The sequence below is a fragment of the Panicum virgatum genome, chromosome 4N (assembly GCF_016808335.1).
Source record: "Panicum virgatum strain AP13 chromosome 4N, P.virgatum_v5, whole genome shotgun sequence".
Taxonomy (NCBI): Eukaryota; Viridiplantae; Streptophyta; class Magnoliopsida; order Poales; family Poaceae; genus Panicum; species Panicum virgatum.
The window spans coordinates 12284524-12307667 of NC_053148.1; the positions used below are offsets into that span (position 1 = coordinate 12284524).

The following is a 23144-nucleotide window of genomic DNA, read 5'->3' on the forward strand; positions in this document are numbered from 1 at the left end:
AGTTTGATCTGGAGTAAAATAATCTGGAATTATGTATACCATCGTGCAGGTAGTTAGTAGCAATTGGAAGCTACCCTCTGAAAATTACAATGGTAGTTGTGCTCACCTGGGTGTAGATCATGATCTGTTGACCGGGGCAACCCCTTGCTACCTACGCTAATTTTCTTGTATTCTTGTCTCCGTTGCAATAACATGCATAACACAATCATTCTAAAAGGCCTCAAGCAGGAACTAATCCCGTAAATGCACTACAAGTCACAGAACTTGACATAAGTGAACCCCAGCATATCAGATAACTGATTATTGCTCAGAGCACGTCCTCCCAGAAGTCAAGTGCCTCAACCCCATATTTCATTCAGACAGAGAAAGCCAAAGTTTTGTTGAGATGTGGGTTTTTTTCAGTTATAGTTAATTTTATCTTAGTTCATTCTTTCTGATTTGTAGATCACACCAAGCTTTGGTTTGCAACTTCGCATACCTTGGGCTGGGCAATGTACAGGTCTTGGATCCACGGGAGTGGAGGACTGTGAACCAAGATCGAGGCAGGACTGCTCAATCTGCATTGAACCATGTAGTTTTCTCATTATCAAGGAGTTACTTTCACCAACCGCTACTAACAAGAACTCCGAAGAAATATGCCAAGCTCATTGGCCTTGCAAGTTGCAAGTAATGACAATAAAGGGGGATAGAAATCTGAGGGAAGTTACTGAGGTTCCTGAATCCGAAGGAGCTGACGATGGAGTGGCGCCGATAAGTGGAGCAAAGGAGGAAGAGCGCCACCCAGCTCATCGCCGTTCTCCTCTGTTGCAGGCTTAGGTCCAGCCTGCACTCACCGGATCTGTCTAATCTGAAGGAGAAAAGTGAATCTCAGAGAGAGAGAGAGAGAGAGAGAGAGAGAGAGAGAGAGAGAGACGATGGGCCAAGGGCTGACCTGCCTTCCGGCTGTGACGCGAGCTGCCCCATCCAGGGAGGGCCACCGCGCATGCGCCGCCCTGCTTGTGGTGAGGCCTGGACACCGAGCAGCGGGCGGCGGCGGCGCGCCGGGTCGGCCCCTCCCTCCCACGGGCGGGAGCGGAGGCAGCGCCCTGGGCGGCCCGTCCCTCCCTCAGATGGGAGCAGCGGCGCCGGGTCTACGAACGGGAGCGGCGGCGGCGCCGTGGCTCGGAGCCTCCCGCAGACGGGAGCAGTGGCGGTGCCTCGGCTCGGAGTCCCGGCACGTAGGTTATGGACGACGGCGCGCGGAGCCCAAGGGGAGGGTGGAGCGGCACGGCACGGCGAGCCCACGGGCAAGGCCGCGGAGCCCAAGAGGAGGGCGGGCGGGACGGAGGCCGCCGAGGAGGAGGCGGCGGCGGCGGCGGTGGAGGAGCTAGGGTTAGGGGAGGCACGGCGCGGCGCGGATGGAAGGGAGGGGAGGCGCTGGGGATGCGAGGCCGCGACCACCCGCCGCGAGCACTCGTGGCCGTTCGTTGCTGGATCGACGGCCGGGATTCCGCCCGATGACGTGGCACGACGAGAGGCGAGAGAATTGGCCACGAATCGTCAGGAAAAGATGCTTATGCTAATTTACTTAGACATATAGATTTGTTTTATGAGGAAAAGAAATTGATGATATAGCGCGCAACGCGCGCATTATGTTCTAGTAACATTCAAATGTATAGTGGCCTCCGCAGCTCCGCCGTTCTTCATTCCAGTTTTGTCTTAAGCCAAACTTTTTTAAATTTGACCTAGTTTAACAAAAGTAAAAACAAAATATACTACCAAATAAATATAATTAAGCCTACCACAAAAATATTTTTAAGATGAAGGGAGTAAATCATCTTATGCTTTGAGGGCGATTTAACTTTGTATTAATCGATGCATATTTCCCTATGAAGGTACCCAAATCGTTAGATGTTTGTAAACTAGTGCATACTACATTATTAGGGCATGTTTGGCCGTATCTCACTCCACCAGATTTATTTTTTCTCTAAAACCTTTGAGAACCCAATAGTAGTGGTATATTATCATATTGATCTTTAATACCACAAAAGATTCGACTACCAATAGCTTTCTTCTGTTTTCTACTAAAAGAGTGCAATATCCTTCTTCGCTTTCTCACAGTTCAAGGGGGAAAGCATCTGAAGTAATTGCAAAACCCTCTTGGAAATAGCACTTGATATTTCTTTCCACAAAAAATGATTTAAGATTTTGTTATAGCTAGTCCCTTTGGAGTAGAAACTGAGCATCTCCAGGAGCTTAGCTAAATTAGACTAGCCAAATTCCTATTTAGCTACCCGTTTAGCTTTCCAAAGGGTGGGGCAACTAACAGCCTCTCTAATCTGGACTTTGCATACTCCATCCCTGCCCTGTTCGACGCCGTGCCGGAGGTAGAGCTCGACGCCGCGCCGTAGATGGAGCTCGACACGGAGTGCGGCGCCGCGGGCGGAGCTCGGCACCGAAGGAGAAGTGCAGGCCAGCTGGTGGCCTCTGCCAACAGCACCGCACGCCCTAGACACCACGTGCGCCCTGCTTGCGCTGACTCCGCCGGCGCCAAGAGCGGCGGGCCAGCCGCCACAGTCTCACCTCGTCGGCTGTTGGGCTCGTGCCACGCCGGACCTGCGGGCAACGGGGTTGGCGGCCTGGACCCTGTTCACCACAGTTGCAGTCGCCCATGCAGCGATCGAGACTCTCCGAGGAGTAGTAGTGAGGAAAAATAGGGTGACAAGATGTTTTTTTTATGCCTCTCATCTGGGTATAACTGTAGAATCTGTTCATGTACAACACACACCCCACACACCCGCACCTCACTCACACCACATATACATGACCAAACCTACAACTATACACAGATAACACCAATGCGTCCTTGCTGAGATCACCAGAACCCTCTAGAGCTATGTAGGCGATGGGCGCGCCGCAGTCTCTTTGTGGCTCAACCTATGAGAGGCTTCATAGACGCAAATTTGGGGGCAAACCCCGGTGAGAGACGTGGGTGCGATTTCTGAGAATCGAAGCCGCGCCGGCAGCATGGCTACTGCCTCTGCTAGCTACCCGAGTTCAACTCGGTTCTTGGAATGACAAGTTGTTGACGATGAATTTGACATACGGATCTCGACGAGGCGGAGGTGGGCGAGAAGCCAGCGCCGGCGAGCGAGGAGCCAGAGCACGAGGGAAGAAGCAATAGCGAGCGGAGGGGGCACGAAAAAAATGGTGAGCGGAGGGGGCTTGATATCAAGCCAGATAGCGATGTGAGGTTTTTGGAGAGGCTGTTATATCCCATTTTATCTCAGTTTTGCTACTTTTAACTAGCCAACTTATTTTAAAGAAGCTTTTGGAGTTGCTCATGCGAATTAGGATTAATTTTCACTGAATCCTCATTTACCGTACCGTGGGAATGTAGAAATGTCCGTGCACTGTGCAGAGAGATGCACATATGAGGGTATCACATTCGTCTCTTAATTTTAATGCGTAAAGAATTGCCGCTTGATGTGGGCCTGAAAAGGTTGTATATTGTGGGCTCACAATCATTTGACAGTAACAAATAAAGAGGTTGTATATTGCAGAGAGATGCTCTTCCACACATGAGGGTATCGTATTCGTCTCTTGATTTTCATATGTAGAGAAATTGTCGCTTTGATGTGGGTCACAATCATTTGACAGTAATTTCAAGGGGCCATTTACATGCTTGCAAAGAAGGCCTTCTCTTGGCGGCTGAGTGGACAGCTGGCCCGGTCATCCTTGAATCAGATTGTGCGGCCGTCGTTGGATATCTTAACGCCCCGGCGACTCAGCGGTCTGTGTCCTGCTTCACCATTGGGGAGGCCCTGGAGGCAGCTGGTAGAATTCCTAGGGTGGAGTTTCGTCATATAGGAAGAGCTTGTAATAAGTTAGCACATGAGCTTGCCCATCTGGCAAAGCGTCTGAACCATAGTGCGGTATGACGCTTTCGTTGTCCGACTAGCGTCGAGCACCTAGTAGCGCAAGATGTAAACTCCCAAGTAATTCAGTAACGCTCTTCCTTTTCGCAAAAAAAGGGGGGCCATTTCGCAATCCAACTGATCAAGACAAACCTTGCAATTTTGTCCATGATTTATGTCATTAGCATCGATGTGACAATTGAGGAATTCTACCACGTTTCTCACTATCATCGAATGTATTGCGGCTCGTAGTTTCAATTTAACAGTCCGACCAAAAAGGATCCATTTGATGCTCTTGGTCTTCCATACTCCCAAGATCATCTGAGATGCCACGAGGGGTGGTAAAGGGCTTTCAAATTCAACTTAGATAAATCAAGAGTAAGATCCTAAAAGGTCGGACTCTAATTTCATATAATTTTAAATTAAAAATGTATAAGAGCTAAGTTGAATTATGAAGGGACCACTAGAGTCATGACGGCCATTACCACTCGCGCGAGTGAGAGTGCCAGCCTTGCAAATGCACATCTCAAAAAGGAAATACAAGGTTTTTTTTCCTGCGCGTGCATGTACATGCATCGATTTGTCAACTGCAAGATTCGGTATACAGAATATTTTGGCTAGCGTGAGACATGGACTTTGATTGAGTACTTTGTTAACATTGTGAATGTCAAGAATCAAGATATGATATCTAGTGATCAATTTGCAACAACTTACTGCTGGCTTCCGTGGTCCTATGAACTTAGAATTAACAAACACTCTAAAGATTCAGTAATTTGGTGTAGATCGACTACGAAGAAATTTGAATAATAAACAGCCGGCTTTGACCCTTTTTTGTGTGTTGCTAAATTAGTTATAAGTGTCTCAAGGGTTGGGTTTGAAAAAGGTAGCTGGGATGACAAGCAAAAGTTGATCTGATTAGCTGCATGCTAAACACACTTCTCTTCAGCTCATTTAAAAAAAACACTCTCATCAGTTGTTTCAAAAAGAAAAGTTATTATGTGTAAGTTGCTCAACGATCAAGTCTAGTTCAATTTATTCTTATTTCCGGATGAAATTAAAACACACGGCCTGATCGAGCGCGTCCATCAGCTAGCCGATGTTGACCGCGCCGCCGGGCAGGCCGTGCTGCTGCTGCTCCTGGTGGGCCGCCGCGGCGGTGTCCCCGCCCGGCGACGGGACGTTAGAGCAGCTCCCCGGCGACGCCTCCACCTGCTCGTGCGCGTGCGGCGGCGGTACCATCGGCGGCGCGAGCACGGGTCCGCCCATCGAGTCCTGCATCACGGCCTCCAGCTCCAGGTCGTGCACGCTGAACCTCGGCTGCTGCAGCGCCGTCGTGGAGGTCTTGTCGAGCTCGTCGTCCCGCGCCGCCTCCACCTGGTCGTCCAGCGGGAAGCAGGGCGTGGGCGGGATGAGCGCCGAGAGGAACTCCGCCGCCGTGTACGCCTGCTGCCAGTCGTCGCTGGGGCCCCCGCCGCCGTGCTGGTCCACGTGGCACATCGCCGCCATCCCCGGGTCCACCCCCGCGTCCCGCTGCATGTCGAAGATCGCCTGCTCTCTGAAACAAAAGATAACAAGGCCCGGCCCATCATCAATTAGCACTGTAGGCCCGGACCGGCCCATCATTACGCTAGTCCTAGTAAGGGAGCAGCCCGGCCCACACCTGAAGGCCAAGATCGGGTCCGGCCCACCGGCGAAGATGGACGGCCCCGCCCCCGGAATCGCGTCGGCGAACCACGAGACGACGTCGCCGCCGACCCCGAACGCGTTGACGCCCATGTCCCCCGGCTGCTCGTGCTGCGGCGGCGCCGCCACCGGCGCCGCCGGCAGGCCGAAGACCTGCCCATACTAGTTGTGAGCAATTACCACTCGTTAATCCAACCGTATCAGCTGCAGTAATTACGCGATCTCGATTGATCATCACGTACGTGCTGCATCTCGGAGGGCGAGGGGTCGAACGGGCCCATGTGGTTGCACAGCAAAAACTTCTGCAGTGAATGCCCGCTAGCAGGGTCAGTGGATTCGATCGCGCGAGCGATCCGGGCATTTAATTGACGCCATCTCGCTAGGGTTTGAAGGCGGCGATGGCGTACGAGCTGGGAAACTAAGAGGTCGGCGAGCTGATCGAGCACTTACCTTGCGCTCCTCGACGCGGGCGAGGGTCTCCATGAGGAACTTCTCGGTCGCCTCGACCTCGTTCATGGACGCCAGCGCCACCAGGTCCGGCTCGAACATCCTGAGGTCGATGAAACGACGTACCCATAGAGAGCGTGTCCATTGATGATGAGGTTAGAGGTTGCGCGAGGTGTATTGTGTTGAGAGGAAACCAAGTGCTTGTTTGGAGGAGGGAGATGACTGGGGCACGCTTTTGTAAAGTTAACCTGAGGCGCTCCTCCAGGGCCTGCACCTGGTGCTGGTATTTCCTGATCTCGTGCTGGAGCTCCTGCGCAAATCAGAGAAATTTCAGAATTTGGGTTCCAATTAGAGAATTACACGGAAGCGGCTGATCAGGATCAATGGATGATCTGTAGAGATGATGAAGAGGTTACCTCTATGTTGGAGTTCACAGGTCCTTTGCTGCTCCCCAGAATTATCACCGAATAATGGAATGCAGCAGAACAAAGTAAGAGATGAGAATTCAGAGGAGGACTCGTCAAAACAGTTGTGACGAGATTAGTATCAAGAGATTGCCAATAGAAGGTTTCACATGACGTAGATCAAAGCAGAAGAAACCGGGAATGGGTGGCATACTTGGGTGTGAGTTGCTCGGCTATGTCACTCTCGCACTTGAGTTGCGTGAGCATCTTGATCAGGTACTGAATTAAGCATGCGCATGATCGAGACGAGGATGGCAGTCAGTATGTTCATCTTCAACCTCAACATGCATCACGGTGAACGAAACAGAACGAGAAATGAGGAAATTTTCTGACGCGTCACCTCTCTGTTCCGAACTACTCTGCAGCACAACAATCGGAGAATGAACATGTAGAACAAAGTTGTGTTTATTAATTAATTTATTTATTTGCTGCCACGAAAGAGAGTCACAGCAGGTAACAGAAGAAGAAAAAAAAGATAAATTGGCAATTCATGCGTACCCTCCTCTGTCGTGCTCCGGGAGGTTGATGTACTTGGTGATCACGTCCTCGATCCTACAAAACCAACCACTGCGACGATGATTCCGCCATCACTCCGGCCTACCTCTCGATCGTCAGCTCGCTCACGCGTCCGGCCGCGCGCAGGCAGGAGGGGAGGAAGGAGGAACGAAGAAAGGAAAGAGCAGGCGCCGGCCGGCCGGGGATCACCACCGTACCGTACGTACCTGCGGCGGCCGGAGAAGTGGCTGAGGCGGTTGGACGGCGAGAACATGATGAGCGCGATGTCGATGTCGCAGAGGACGGAGAGCTCGTAGGCCTTCTTGATGAGGCCGTTGCGGCGCTTGGAGAAGGTGACCTGCCGGTTGGTGGTGTTCTCGATCCTCTTGATCTGCAGCTTCACGCGCCCCATGGCCGGCGGCGGCGGGTGGCGGAGGCGGTGGGGGGAGGGAGCGGCGAGCCAGCGAGCGAGGCGCGGGAGGACGAAGCCGCCGGAGGTTATGCTTATGCGCGTGCTGGGGTGGGGAGGTCGGTGGCCTTTGGTGGGCGGAGGAGAGAGTTTGTCGGGCGGGGCTGACCGGTCACCTGGTAACCGCAAGCAACAAACCAACGCCGCGCCTGGGCTTGGGCTGCCAGTACCCGGTGTCCAAAGACGGACGGGCCGCGCTTGAAGTAGCGAGCCGAGAGAGGTGGCTTAGATGGGCTATGTTATCCTCCTCCTGACAGCCCGCTCGTTCCACAGCTTCGCGGTTTTTCTTTTTTTATATTTAAAAAAAAAATAAATTTCAAAAATATATGTCCGTTTTGGAAAATTTCAAAAATATACCCCGGTCGCCTTATGGGGGACGACAGGGCTCAAATGTAATTTTTTTCTTCAAATTTGCAACGAAGTCCCTGGAGAAAAAAAAAGAGGAGGCCTGTCGCCCCCCCAACGGGCGACCGGCCCCTGTCGCCCACGGGTGGGCGACAGGAGCCTGTCGCCCGTTGGGGGGGGCGACAGGGTCCCTTCCCCCTATTTTAAACCCTGGCCACCATTCGCCGTCATTCCCTTTGTCATTTGAGCCTAAAAATTCAGGAAAAAAGAGAGGGGTGAGGAGAAGAAAAGCGGCGAAGCTCTGCCGAATTGCGTACTCCTGATCTACAGATAACTTCCGTATGAATCCATTGATATTGTATAACAATTTAATTTAATTAGTGGATTAGCTGTATTAGATTTGGTGCTTTATAACACTCGTTTAGTATTACAATTTCAGTACTATTACAGACTTTATTTAAAAATTAATTATGAATTAGAATAGAATTATGAAAGTGCCTTATTGATATTGCAGTATAAGACAATGGCTGCCTCAAATTGTGGAGGATTTTCATGGACCGAAGAAAAATCTAGTATAATACTTGATATCATGACCCATCTTGTTATCAGTAAGAAGTTGAATCCGTTAGCGGATGGTACGATAGAGATGGTGTTGTCCAAAGTAGTAGAGTTTAAAGATTTCACATTATTTCGAGGTATTACGACGCAAGATGTAAAGGGACACCTGCTAGAACGTCGGAAGATATACATGAGAGTATGTGAACTAGCGAATCATCCTAATATCATTGGATTCTTACAAAGTTCTTGTAAGATATGGATGCGGCCAGAGGTGTATGAGATGCACATTAAGGTAACTCTCATTCAGTTGTAATCCCGTCCGTCATTTCGAATCCATATTTATGAAATAGTAACATTGTTTTTTAATTATATGCTAGGATTACCCTGAAGACACGGAGTTGATTAACAAAACGATACCAAATTTTCGTAAATTGGTATGTATCTTCGGTGGTGGACTTATGCCGCAAACTAGACGAAGAAGGCGGATAAGATCTTCGGGTGATAGTACTTGGCCTGCGCAAGAACAGATGCCCGGAGGTTCGTCAAGTCATGTTGCACCACCTGCAGCACAAACTTGTGTTAACTGGGATGATGACATGGATGACTTCATGCCCCCAAACCATGGCCTCCAACACATGATGTTCCTCCCCCTGTACATGAACCTAGAATCAAAAAGGAGACAAAGGGAAAGGCAAGAGGTTCGTCAAATCATGTTGCACCACCTGCAGCACAAACTTGTGTTAACTGGGATGATGACATGGATGACTTCATGCCCCCCAAACCATGACCTCCAACACATGATGTTCCTCCCCCTGTACATGAACCTAGAATCAGAAAAGAGAGAAATGGAAAGCCAAGAGGTTCGTCGAGCCATACTACACCATCTGCAGCACCACCATCTGTCAACGGGGATGACGAACTAGATGATTTCATGCCATGATCTATAACATATGATGTTCATCGGTTTAAGATGTATTCGCATTTAGTATTGTTAATGTTGTATTATGCTTGTATGTATGTCTCGTACCTAACTTGCATTCACTGGACATGTACATAATGTCGAGTTTGAATCGTACTTAGTCGTAATGGAGCATCGAAGTATAAACATACCATCTATTGTATGTAATGGAAAATACGAGAGTGATCAGTGACAAACGTTGAAGTGTATAAATAAGCGGTCCACAGCTATCTCATTACAAATAAACATCAGAGATACAAACATCAGATATATCTAACCACCCCTATGGCGTCAGACCCTCTTAGGCCTCTGCTGGGCACGGACATGGCCCTCGGAGCTTTTCATGTCACTAGAATACTAAAAAGCACACATGTAATTAATATAACGATAAAAAATAAGAACTAAGAAATGCATTACGTAATGTGAACCACCAAATTTTACATCATAACACAACGATAATGAAACACACATCACACATGCAGTGGCATGTCAGAACCCGTTGCAAACTACGGTAAACAGATTCCGGACTAACCTAACATGCCTTAGGTAATTTAAAAAAAAACAGAACAAACACAACGATGCAGTATGTCACTAGCACTAGGGTAGTCCTAGTAGCCGTACCCCCACGTAGCAAACTGGGTTGAGCCTTCTCCGCAGTATCCACCCATTGCAGGTGGTGCAGGCGGTGGTGCCGGAGGCGCATGGCCCTTCTTTTTGTGACAAGGGAAGTTGCAGTAAGGAATAGTGCATGGTTCATCCTGTGAACCTGCTGCATTGCTGGTATCATCAACTTCGTCATCTTTGTTACCCTTGCTCACTTCCTCATAATGGTTCACCTTGCATTCCAGATCAAAGATCTTTATCTGGAGGTACTCGATGAACTCCTGAACAGAATCAATTGGTGCAGGATCTACCCACCTAGTAAAACCACAGTTTTCTAGAGCATCGGAAGACTGCAAAACAAATTTCATGTAAGGTGTCTCATTGAAGATAAAGAAATGAAACAACCGAGTATTACCCATGCGTGTGGACATTTAAAGAAACGCCGACCGCCATCCATCCCATCGGTGCACATCTGCACTAAGCAGTCCTCACCATGTCTGCATTTTGGCAACGGTTCTCTACGGTTATCGTATTGTCGAAGAGGAGTTTCATTGGTAAATTCACTCTTGTGCTGTGGCGGAAACTCAAACACAGGTTCCGGAAAGGAATCAGGTCCAAGAGTGAAGCGCCCCGACCCGAAGATCAAGGCTAAACCATGTATTAATTACCGAATAAGGTCTCCGGCATAATACATGTTACATCAAGTGGAGTCCAGAGTCATACAGAGCTTTATTTAACACGTACATGAGGAGTAAAGTGACAACACAAAGCTACACAGAACAACCATAGGATAACAACTAGCATAGCGACATACAGGACTAGCTCTTCATCCATCACGGCTCCACTCGATCAGCTTGGGTGCGGACACGATCTACTCGTAGTCTTCTGGCACAAAGTCAGGATCCTCTGGAGAAAAATCAACAGGGGTGAGTACAAAAGTACTCAGCAAGCTCCACCTCACCCTACGGGAGGGGAAATGACATGCACGACGCACATTGAGCACAATGCAGTAGCAATGCAACTAATGGTATGCAACTCTTCCCGACACAACCCACAATAGGTAGCTCACTAGTTGTCAGGACCACACCGTAGCCTGTCCATACCGTGGACACGGACCATTCGAATGGATTATACACTCCGCAGAAGTCGTACACTGTACCCACACGCTCGGCTGTCCGAACGGACAACCGACATAGCCGACACCCAGCCGTGGTCACGCCCCAGCCCGGCCGCACAAACCCTCGGGCCCTGACCCCAATGGTCTATACCCGTAAACCATCCCTGCGACCGCCAGGCTAACCAGTGGGATTAGGCTAAGTCCGGCCCATACCGGAACCTGTGGTCGTACTAAAGTAAGCTAGGTGAGATGTCAAAACAACTCGGTCCTTATTGTTCACCAGGGCAGCAACCATCCCTCAACATGTCAACTCGAGCCTACCACCACGGTAGCACTCACCTGCCAGTCTACCACCATGGTAGCGCCGGCTCCAGCATGCCCAGCTGCCCTGGTCTCAGCCAGATCCCTTCGTATCCTATTCTCAGTTCTGGATATGCATGACTACTCAGATGCATGCATGAGCACACTCAATCACTCAAGTACTGGTATATGTAATCGATCCTAGACCCAGGCTACAGCTAATCGTCCTCACATGGATGCAACCGCTCACGTAGGGGTCGATGAAACTTGCCTTCGCTTGCGTACGCGTCATCGGCGGCGGCTTCCTGCTCGTGGTACGGGTCTTCTGGCTCCTTGGCAGGCTCCTCCTCGGTCACTCCGTGATCTACGGGCGAGAACGGCACAACCGGCAAACAAATACAAGCAAGCAATAAAATAAGCTCAAATGGAGATGAAAATAGGAGGAAAAAGAGTTACATGAAAAGGAGTTGATATGAAGGAGATTTTGAGTTTACAGTATTGATTGGTAGAATGTTTTGGATTAAGTGTTCACGGCCTGGTGGGTGTTTTGGGCCTTTGTTGTGGAGTTAATGGTCGGGGAAGCTGCCTGCCATCTCACCTTGGCGCGGAACAGCTCGAGGAAAAGGATCAATTGTTGGAGCTTTGTTTCGTGAGTGAGCTGGGCTCGGGAGGAGTGGTTCAGCTAGCGGAGCGAAGTGGCTCGGTGTGCTTGGGCTGGTGACGGGGCTCGTCACGGCCTTGCTCCTTTTATAGGCGAGGAGGGCAGGAGCGGTGTTGCGCAAGGACGGCGACGCGTGGGCTGTGGCAGCTCGTCGTCAACGCGAGCAGTGGCAGTGCTGAAGGCGCGAGCGCCGAGGCGGCAAAGCCGGCGAGGGCGCTGTAGCGGCGTGGGCGAGGTGGGGACGCGGGAGTGGGCGGCACGGCGTGATGCCGGCGGCAGTGCGCGGTCCCGTCGTGGGGCCGGCGTGTCGCGCGTGCGCGAGCGAGAGCAAGCGGGTGAGGCGGTTCGGCGGAAAAAAAATCTCGGCCGACACTGTGCGTGGCGATCCTGATTTTTAGCGAGGTGGGTGCTGCCATGACGGGTCCTTTCAAGGTCAATGGTGTGGGTACTCTGTGGCTTCCAGGGAATAATGAAGTTATGTCAAAGGAGGTAGACGCTGTCATGATTGTCTGGGAATTATGGCATGGTACGGTGACTTGAGAGGCTTTTATGGAAAGAGACGAGATAATTTTTGTCGTAGGTGCAAGCATATGTATGCTGGTTACTGGAGGGAACGAATGTACTAATGCAAGACAAGAGTAAAAAATAGTTTACCTAGTAGTTATGTAATACCTCGTATAACGTTAGTATTATTTTACGTTACTAGTTTAATTGCAACATAAGTTTTATTTTAGTGATTGTTGGAAATTGAGGCAGCCCTACTAAGTTGAGGATCTACACCAACTCACTTCAGAGTCGGTCAGCATCTAGTTACTTAGTGTACCGGGCCCTTTTGACGGCAGAGCCGCCTTTTGCTTTCGGGAGGCAGAGCCTACCAACAGATGAAGCTGGCTTCCGGGTGGCAGAGCCAACCTTCGATGAAGCCCAGACCCTTTTGTGATCCCGGGTGGCAGAGCCAACCTTCGATGGATCACAACTTATACACTAAGTACTTAAATTTAACCGGGAGACTAACACTTATAAAGACGCTTACCTTATTGAAGCAACAAAGGAACACACACCTAGCACACTCTACCTATGCTCACTTCTACCATGCCCTTGGATGTGTGTGGGATGGAGTGGAGTAGTATGGCATGGCAAGGGGTGGCACCCTCCTTATATAGGCACCCATACCCTCTTGGATGAGTGACACTTGTCACACTCTAGGAAGTTCCCTACAAATATCTAAGTTCCCTATAAATATCTAATTCTAGAAAATTCTAAATTTTACCATGACAAGAAAATATCTAAGCTTCTTGTCTTCTTATGATTCTTGTGGAACATTCTAGAATCTTGTCATGGTGAATAAAATTACGCCATGGTTTATCCTTATTTTTATAGAACCTTCTAGAAATTTGCATTATAAATTTCAACACTCTCCCTTAATCATGATGAAAACTGGGATGTTACAAACCTACCCCACTTAGGTTGAATCTCGTCCCCGAGATTCAGCTTCACCAATAAAGGGACTGGGAAACTCAGCTCGGAGCGAGTCTTCTCTCTCCCAGGTTGCTTCTGCTTCCGAATGCCTGCTCCACTGAACTCGACAAATCCTGACTTCTGAGTTGCGGGTCCTTCGCGTCACTGTGTCCAGAATTTTTACTGGTACCTCTTGATATCTGAGATCATCCTGCAGGTCGATTGTCTCTGGGGCCACTTGTTCTTCTGGTACTCGCAGGCACTTTCTGAGTTGGGACACATGGAATACATCGTGTACATCTGACATCTCTGCTGGCAACTGAAGCTTATAGGCCACCGCTCCCACTTTCTTGATAATTGGGAAAGGTCCAATGTAACGTGGAGCCAACTTTCCTCGTACCTGGAATCTGCGTGTGCCGCGAATTGAGGAAACTTTAAGGTACACATAGTCTCCAACTTCGAAGCTGAGAGTACGTCTTCTTTTATCGGCATAACTTTTCTGGCGGGATTGAGCTGCCTTTAGATTCTCTCTGATTTCTGCTATCTTGTCTTCTGCTTCTTTAATAAAATCTGGGCCCTCAATAATGCGGTCACCGACTTCGGTCCACATGAGAGGTGTGTGACACTTCCTCCCGTAGAGGGCTTCAAACGGCGACATCTTTAAACTGGACTGGTAGCTGTTGTTGTAAGAGAACTCTGCATATGGCAAACTGTCTTCCCAATTTTTGTCATAAGTAAGAACACAGGCTCTTAGCATGTCTTCAAGGATCTGATTAACTCTTTCGGTCTGGCCATCAGTCTGAGGATGATAGGCTGAACTGAAGTCCAACTTTGTACTAAGTGCTTCATGTAACCTGCTCCAGAATCTCGAAGTGAACTGGGTGCCTCTATCTGACACAATCCTCTTAGGTACTCCATGCAACTTCACAATACGCTCAATATATAATTTGGCTAATCTATCACCTCCATAAGTGGTACGCACTGGGATGAAGTGTGCCACTTTCGTGAGTCGGTCAACAATCACCCAAACTGAGTCATGACCGCTCTGGGTTCTTGGTAGACCGGTGATAAAATCCATACTAACTTCATCCCACTTCCATACTGGGATCGGCAACGGCTGGAGTAATCCACTAGGCTTCTGATGCTCTGCCTTGACTCTTTTGCACACATCACAATGAGCGACGAATCGAGCGATATCCCCCTTCATACCATTCCACCAATACTTCTCCTTAAGGTCCAGGTACATTTTCGTAGTGCCGGGGTGAATGGAATAGGCTGAATTATGGGCATCATCCAAGATGGTCCTGCGGAAATGACCTTGCTTAGGCACACATAATCTCTTCTTGAACCAAAAGACTCCATCTTTATCTACTCTGAAATCTGGGGCTTTGCCTTCACTGTTGCGACCTTTAATCCATACCAATCTTTTATCCTCCATTTGAGCTTCTTTTATCTGATCATCCAGAACGGGATGGACACTAAGGTTATAGTTGCAAGAGTGGCGTACAACCCTTAGGTTCAACTTCCTCATTTCTTCACTCAGCTCTGGGGCTTGTGTGACTAAGTGATGGCAATATGCTTTACGACTGAGCGCATCAGCCACCACATTAGCCTTTCCAGGGTGGTAATGAATTTCTAAATCATAGTCTTTGATCAACTCCAACCATCTTCTCTGTCTAAGGTTGAGGTCTGACTGGGTGAAAATGTACTTCAGGCTCTTGTGATCCGTGTAGATTTCACACTTATTCCCAATCAGATAATGTCTCCAAATCTTGAGGGAATGCACCACTGCGGCTAATTCCAAGTCATGGGTGGGGTAGTTCTGCTCATGTGCTCTCAACTGTCTTGAGGCATAAGCTACAACTCTTCCTTCTTGCATAAGCACACAACCCAATCCTTGTCGGGAGGTGTCGCAATAAACGACAAAGCTCTTCTGATTATCTGGCAAGACTAGCACTGGGGCAGAAGTTAGTCGTCTCTTCAACTCTTGAAAGCTTCTCTCGCAAGCTTCAGACCAAACAAACTTCGTGTCCTTCCGGAGTAACTCAGTCATAGGCCGGGCTATCTTAGAGAAACCTTCGATGAATCTCCGGTAATAGCCGGCTAGTCCCAAGAAACTCCTGATCTCCGAGGCTGAGGTTGGTTGCTTCCATTCTGATACTGCCTTGACCTTTTCTGGGTCCATTTCAACACCTTCAGCTGTTAAGACATGACCTAGAAAACTGACTCTCTGCAACCAGAATTCACACTTACTAAACTTGGCATACAACTGGTGTTTTCTGAGCTTTCCCAGCACAATTCTGAGATGTTGTCCATGCTCCTCAGCACTCTTAGAGTAGACCAGTATGTCATCTATGAATACCACGACAAACCGATCTAACTCTTCCATAAACACCTTATTCATGAGGGTCATGAAAAAGGCAGGGGCATTTGTCAGACCAAAAGGCATGACTGTGAACTCATACTGGCCATAACGGGTCCTGAAGGCTGTCTTGGAGATGTCCTCTTGTCGCACTCTAAGCTGATGATAACCTGACCTTAGATCTATCTTAGAGAAGAACTTAGCTCCCTTCAGCTGATCAAACAGGTCATCAATCCGAGGCAGAGGGTACTTGTTCTTGATGGTGACTGCATTCAGATCACGGTAGTCCACACAAAGTCTCATGCTTCCATCTTTCTTCTTCACAAAGAGCACTGGGGCTCCCCAAGGAGAAGCAGCGGGTCTAATAAATCCCTTTTGTTGAAGCTCTTCAAGCTGCTTCTTCAACTCAGCAAGCTCTGGGGCTGCTAACCGATAGGCATTCTTTGCTATAGGCTTGGTTCCAGGGACTAAGTCAATAGTGAACTCTACATCTCTTTCTGGAGGCATACCGGGTAATTCATCTGGGAACACATCTGCGAACTCCCGAACTACTGGCACCTCTTCTGGGGATTCTGCTTGGATGTGGTTCACCATGGAGTCTGACAGGCTAGGCTGGATTTGGCATGTGACTGTTAACCCTTGGCGGTTGGTGACTGTCACTGCTCTCTCAGCACAGGCTATGTTTCCGCGGTGCTTGGTGAGTCAGTCCATACCGAGTATGACATCTATCCCTTTGGAAGTAAGGACTACTAGGTCGGCAAGGAATACTACCCCACTTAGGTTTATAGGGATATCTAAGACACCTAAGTGGCAAGGTATATGACCTCCAGGGGAACGGGTTATTAGTGGCCTCTTAAGGGCTATAGTAGGTATATCATGCTTTTCCACAAAGTGGGAGAATATAAAGGAATGCGATGCTCCAGAATCAAAAAGTACTGAGGCTAGAGCTGATTGGACCAGAAACTCACTGAGAATCACTCCTGGTGCATCCTCTGCTTCTTCAGCATTCACATGATTCACTTTTGCCTTGCCGAAGGACTGTTGCTGGCTCTTAGCTGGTGTTGCATGGTTGGCTCCAGTCGGCTGCTTTGGTCCTTGAACAGAGTTGGAGAAAATAGAAGGGGCGGGCTAATTGAGATACGGACAGTTGGCCTTGTAGTGTCCGGCTTCGCGGCAGTGGAAACAGGTCTTCACATTGGTTACTTGACTCCCGCCAGTCTGTTGGGTGCGGAAGGTACTCTGGGTCTTCATAGCAGGAGCTGACTGAGTGGGCTTCTGGAAAGAACCGGGTTGCGCTTTGAATGAAAAGGCACCCTGGCTCCTTGGGCCTGAGTGAGCCGGATACTGGGTCCTCTGGAACTTCTCCAACTGCTGGGGCTTCTTACTTTCAAATCGACGTTTGCGCTCACTGAGCTCTGCCTTCCTGTTTCTCTCAGTGGTGATGGCCCTGTTGACCATAGCATTAAAGTCACTGTGGGTGGTGACTTCAACCAAGGTCCTGATTTCAGGGTTAAGCCCACCAAGAAAAGCTTCTTGCTTCTTCTCGTCATCATTGATATCTTCTGGTGCATAACGAGATAGCTCTGTGAACTTATGAAGATACTCTGTCACAGTCATACCACCTTGACGAAGCTTTCTGAACTCATCCCTCTTGAGCTTCATAACACTGCTGGGAATGTGATGTTCTCTGAAGATCTTGATAAAGTCAGCCCATACCATCTCATTAGTGTTTTCATTTATTTCCCGATAACTCTGCCACCAAGCAAGGGCTGGTCCCTTTAACTGCTATACTGCGAGCAAAACCTTGTCTCTATCATCTGCATGGACCACTTCAAGCTTCATTTCAATTTCTCGCAGCCAATCATCTGCCTCAATAGGGTTATCAGATCCTCCAAACTTAGGTGGCTGCAAGCGGTTGAAATCTTCAATTCTGCTGCCATTGCCATTATGATGTATTGCAGGTCTATTGTTGATAGGATTGCCTTGAGCTTGGGCTGTGAGAGTGGTCACAAGAACTTGGAGGAGTTGGTTCTGCTGCTGTAATATGGCTGCCAGATCAATGGGTGCTGGGGCACGGGGAGGTAGCGGCGGTAGTTGTCCATTTTCTGGTGCTTCTGGGGCTACATTCAGAGGGGCTTGGTTTCTCGAGTTGACCTCGTCACCGTCTTCCTGAGCATGGAGTCCCTGGACTCGGCTCGAGCGACGAGACATCTACGGTCAAGGAGGGCAAGATTAGGTGACTCCCCTAGTATAATGCTGGGGTATATTTGTATATATAAAATATTTTGTTCCGCACAATGCACACAAACAAATCATTCAAGTACCACACAAGCATTTATTCAAACAAGCAGGGATACATGACACGACGGATTACAATAACGCGGCTCGACTTTTAAGGGTCGGCCGGGATGACTCGACTACTGAACCCTACAACACGGTCTTCGGGGTCACTGTTTCCGGGATCTCGGGGAGATGCGGGAGGCGTGGGCGGCACTGATTCACAAATCCTTCTGCGCGGTTGGGACGAGGAACATAGCGGAATTCCCTCTAGGATTGGCAGCTCCGCGGCAGTCCTAGGATGGCGTTCCTTGCGCTTGGCACGGTCCACTAGGTAGATACCCCTAAGGAGCTGACTGTGGCGATCTGCCTGCTCCCTAAGGTTCTCTTCGGCCATGGCAAGGCGGCTTTCAGCTTCGGCTGCTCGGGCTTCTGCCTGGGCTACGGCCAATTTAGCCTTACGCCAACGGGACTCCGCTTCCTCAGCACGCTGGATTAAATCTCTCACACGCTGATGCAGTTGGTCACACAAATCGTCGAGGCTAAGCAAATAGCCAGACATAGCGACAACTGTGGGGTTCTTCTCTGTCCCTGCGGGGCTCTCTAGGTTGCGGATCCTCGCCGCCCAAGCAGGACGGCTACGGTACAGCGGTGGAAAGTACTTCATGGGAGTGGAACCCAAGTGCCATTCAAACATCTGGCACAGGTACCGCAGCGCCTTGCGAGCTGCAAGTTGAATGGTGTCAGGCATACGAGCTCTAGTGGCGGTGACGCTCCAGGGTTGCATCTCCAAGTACTTATCACTGGCACCAATATGGATAGTGACCTCACAACTTTCGGTGCCATGCTCCACGAACTCGCGACCCACGTACTCCGGTCGTTCCGGAATACCAAGTCGCACCGTGGCAGCATAAAGCACCCTGGGGAATCCATCTTTGTTGATGCAGTAGGTGGTGGTCCAGTCATCCGCCATCTGATTTTCAAGGGTAGGGTTATCATAACAAGGATAAAGTTTAAGGAATAATATATTTTCAAGGATTGACCATCCTAGGGCTCCTACGGTCATCATTTACTACCGGTTCGCGTCCTACAGCCAAGCATGGCTCTGATACCACCTGAAGCGCCCCGACCCGAATATCAAGGCTAAACCATGTATTAATTACCGAATAAGGTCTCCGGCATAATACATGTTACATCAAGTGGAGTCCAGAGTCATACAGAGCTTTATTTAACACGTACATGAGGAGTAAAGTGACAACACAAAGCTACACAGAACAACCATAGGATAACAACTAGCATAGCGACATGCAGGACTAGCTCTTCATCCATCACGACTCCACTCGATCAGCTTGGGTGCGGACACGATCTACTCGTAGTCTTCTGGCACAAAGTCAGGATCCTCTGGAGAAAAATCAACAGGGATGAGTACAAAAGTACTCAGCAAGCTCCACCTCACCCTACGGGAGGGGAAATGACATGCACGACGCACATTGAGCACAATGCAGTAGCAATGCAACTAATGGTATGCAACTCTTCCCGACAGAACCCACAATAGGTAGCTCACTAGTTGTCAGGACCACACCGTAGCCTGTCCATACCGTGGACACGGACCATTCGAATGGATTATACACTCTGCAGAGGTCGTACACTGTACCCACACGCTCGGCTGTCCGAACGGACAACCGACATAGCCGACACCCAGCCGTGGTCACGCCCCAGCCCGGCCGCACAAACCCTCGGGCCCTGACCCCAATGGTCTATACCCGTAAACCATCCCTGCGACCGCCAGGCTAACCAGTGGGATTAGGCTAAGTCCGGCCCATACCGGAACCTATGGTCGTACTAAAGTAAGCTAGGTGAGATGTCAAAACAATTCGGTCCTTATGGTTCACCAGGGCAGCAACCATCCCTCAACATGTCAACTCGAGCCTACCACCACGGTAACACACACCTAGCACACTCTACCTATGCTCACTTCTACCATACCCTTGGATGTGTGTGGGATGGAGTGGAGTAGTATGGCATGGCAAGGGGTGGCACCCTCCTTATATAGGCACCCATACCCTCTTGGATGAGTGACACTTGTCACACTCTAGGAAGTTCCCTACAAATATCTAAGTTCCCTATAAATATCTAATTCTAGAAAATTCTAAATTTTACCATGACAAGAAAATATCTAAGCTTCTTGTCTTCTTATGATTCTTGTGGAACATTCTAGAACCTTGTCATGGTGAACAAAATTACGCCATGGTTTATCCTTATTTTTATAGAACCTTCTAGAAATTTGCATTATAAATTTCAACACTCCCCCTTAATCATGATGAAAACTGGGATGTTACAAAGAGGCCCCTCCCATATTATGGGGTCTCCCTTTCTTCCCCCTTTTCCTTTCCCAAAACCATAGTAATTCTTCCCGCTAGACCCACCTCCAGACATTGGGTATATAATGAGGTTTGATGTTTGAGTTGTGCTGGGAGTTCACAAACTTGGGAGTATTTATAGGCGCACAAAGGTCTGATACCCGGAGTGTGGAGTGTAAATGCACCTAAAAAATCTACATGACAATACAGTGAAGAGGCTAGCTGACCTAACACTGAAAAGGCTAGATTCGATTCTCGAAATGACTACTCGATGCATCTCTGTGCATGCAGACTCACAGCACTGCATTGCTGCCGCTCGGTCGATCGCGCCTAGATGCCGCCTTCCCCACTACACGCCACAGACCTTCACTGTAGAATGACAGGTCCGTCGTCCTCGCCAGAGAGACTGCTTTGAAGGTGAGCTGGTGTGGTTGCCGTGTTGTCACATCTTTTTGAAATGGTGGAAGAGCACTACTATTGGGTTGTCGTCTTTTGTCACGTATGTCTAGGCAAAGAATGCGACATTTGGGAAACCCGTGATCGCCGTGCTGAGCAGTGGCAACCTGTGATCTCGTACTCGCAGCTAGATACACTATGGTTCCTATTTTGAGCTATTCGAGCTTTTTAGCAGCAGACCCCGATGTATTTCATAGTTCTTAATTCTTATCGTTATATTAATAAAATGTGTGCTTTTTAGTATTCTAGTGACATGAAAAGCTCCGAAAATATTAAGGACAAGTTCAAAGACTTCATAGACTCCCGACTACAACTGCAAATTAATGGTAAAGGCTACAACACACAGAGTTAAGCTCTCAACTTAAAACATACACAACTAATTGCAGTGGCATGTGCACGCGACAAGATAATTTCTTGTTGCATCTAACCCTACCATGCCTTATGGAATGTAAAATGCCGGGATTACATGGTACTACTCTACTGAGTGCACCTAGGATATTTGCCCTTCCTAATTGCTTCGGGCCCGGCTTCCTTCGCATGGCGTGCCCTCTCTCGCTTTCTCTCCCTGTCAGCTTCACGTTCGGCCGCCGCCTTACGATCTACCTCCTCCATCCTCTTGCGGATCTCTTCTTGCTCTTTCTTGCGCTTCTCCTCTTGCTGTTCCTCGTGCTTCATTCGGCGCCAACGTTCTGCAGCCCACCTTGCTTTTTGTTCCACAATGTCCTTTGCCTGCTGCGACTGCACGGTGTTGAACCACTGCATAAAATCACAAAGAGGCGGAGGAGACTTTGTCCAACACAAGTTAGAATCATAACTCAATGTTAGGTCACAGAGAAAAATAGCGTATGTTGTCCTGCTACCTTGGCCCGGTCTTTGCCGTATCGCTTAGGTGGATCATATTCGTAGTTCTCACACATAAAGAACCTCATGCCGTAGTCATCTCCTAAAACCTCAGATTGCATGAACTTGCATAACGAACCGCAGAAGCACATTGGCACATCAATTCCTTTGGGTACGGTGGCTTTACACTTGCTCCACGGAATGTAGGTTGATCCTGACAAAGACATTGGCGCTATAGTGTGGTGCGCCAAATAACAAACAATGATTTAAGCAATGCACATATCGTATACCAAATCGATGCGTGAAAATATAGGTACTGTCATAATTCTATTGTCTTATACTGCAATATCAATAAGGTACTATCATAATTCTATTCTAATGTATAATTATTTTATTTGAAAAAGTCTGCAATAGTACTCAAATTGTAATACTAAACCAGTGTTCTAAAGCACCAAATCTAATTCAGCTAATCTGCTAATTAAATTAAATTGTTATACAATATCAACGAATTTATACGGAAGTTACCGGTAGATCACAAGTGCGGAATTCGGCAGAGCTTCGCCGCTTCCCTTCTTCTCACCCCTCTTTTTTCTGGATTTTTTTGGGTTTTTTGAGGTCAAATGAGGGGGAGGCCTTATATAGGCGGCCTGACCCGGTCGCCCCGGGGGGGGGGGGGGGGCGACAGGCCCCCCCTGTCGCCCGCGGGAGGGGCGACCGGCCCCCCTGGCGCCTGTAGGCTGGGCCCACTGGTTGGTCGCCCGAGGGGTGGGCGACAGGGGCCTGTCGCCCTTTGGGGGGCGACAGACCCCCTCTTTTTTTTCCCAGGGACTTCATTGCAAATTTGAAAAAAAAAATATATTTGAGCCCTGTCGCCCCCATAGGGCGACCGGGGTATATTTTTGAAATTTTTCAAAACGGACATATATTTTTGAAATTTTAATTTTTTTTAAATATTAAAAAGAAAAAACCGCCACAGCTTCCCCGGCCGGAGCCCGGGAGCGAATGGTTCGCCAGGTCGGGTGCCCGGCCGGCGTGCTGCTCGTGGCATTTGACCACGGGAACGTGGGGGCCAGGTTGGTTGGAGACCGGCAGGGTTCGTTGGTTGGTGACGGTGACAAAGCGGAGCTGGAATCGTGAGGATCCAAGGAGTCGCCGGTCAATTTGCCGATAGTGGCTTGGCATCCACATCAATGATTCTACGAGAAATTATCGAGGAAATCAATAAAATTGAGCAGAGTCCAAATCAAACGATGCGGCGAACACGTCACATGTCGATGTAGATGGTTTCCTCCTTTCCATGACCTTTATTCATTTCCTCGTTTAGAGATTGTTCGGTTGGACATGGATTCATTCTGGACTGAAAATGATAAAAACAATAAGAAATATAGTAAGAGA

The 23144-nt window shown here is 48.9% G+C and overlaps 1 protein-coding gene across 1 annotated transcript; it reads right to left on the reverse strand.

Moving 5' to 3' along the window:
* Nucleotides 1-4881: 4881 nt before the first annotated feature.
* LOC120670816 (agamous-like MADS-box protein AGL66) lies at nt 4882-7397 on the reverse strand. The gene is made up of 10 exons (XM_039950982.1): nt 7213-7397; nt 6989-7042; nt 6831-6849; nt 6645-6709; nt 6443-6473; nt 6275-6336; nt 6030-6129; nt 5822-5881; nt 5557-5732; nt 4882-5451 (listed from the first exon to the last, which is right to left on the reverse strand). The coding sequence occupies exons 1-10, from the start codon at nt 7395-7397 to the stop codon at nt 4986-4988; spliced, it is 1218 nt and encodes a 405-aa protein (XP_039806916.1). The 3' UTR covers nt 4882-4985.
* Nucleotides 7398-23144: the final 15747 nt, after the last annotated feature.

Bases quoted from the DNA above. Each gene is read 5' to 3' on its own strand.
- LOC120670816 (XM_039950982.1), bottom strand. From the start codon at position 7,397: ATGGGGCGCGTGAAGCTGCAGATCAAGAGGATCGAGAACACCACCAAC. The intron at 7,043-7,212 runs GTACGTACGGTA...TTGGTTTTGTAG, and splicing joins CACTTCTCCGGCCGCCGCAG to GATCGAGGACGTGATCACCA. The intron at 5,882-6,029 runs GTAAGTGCTCGA...CATTCACTGCAG, and splicing joins CCCGCGTCGAGGAGCGCAAG to AAGTTTTTGCTGTGCAACCA.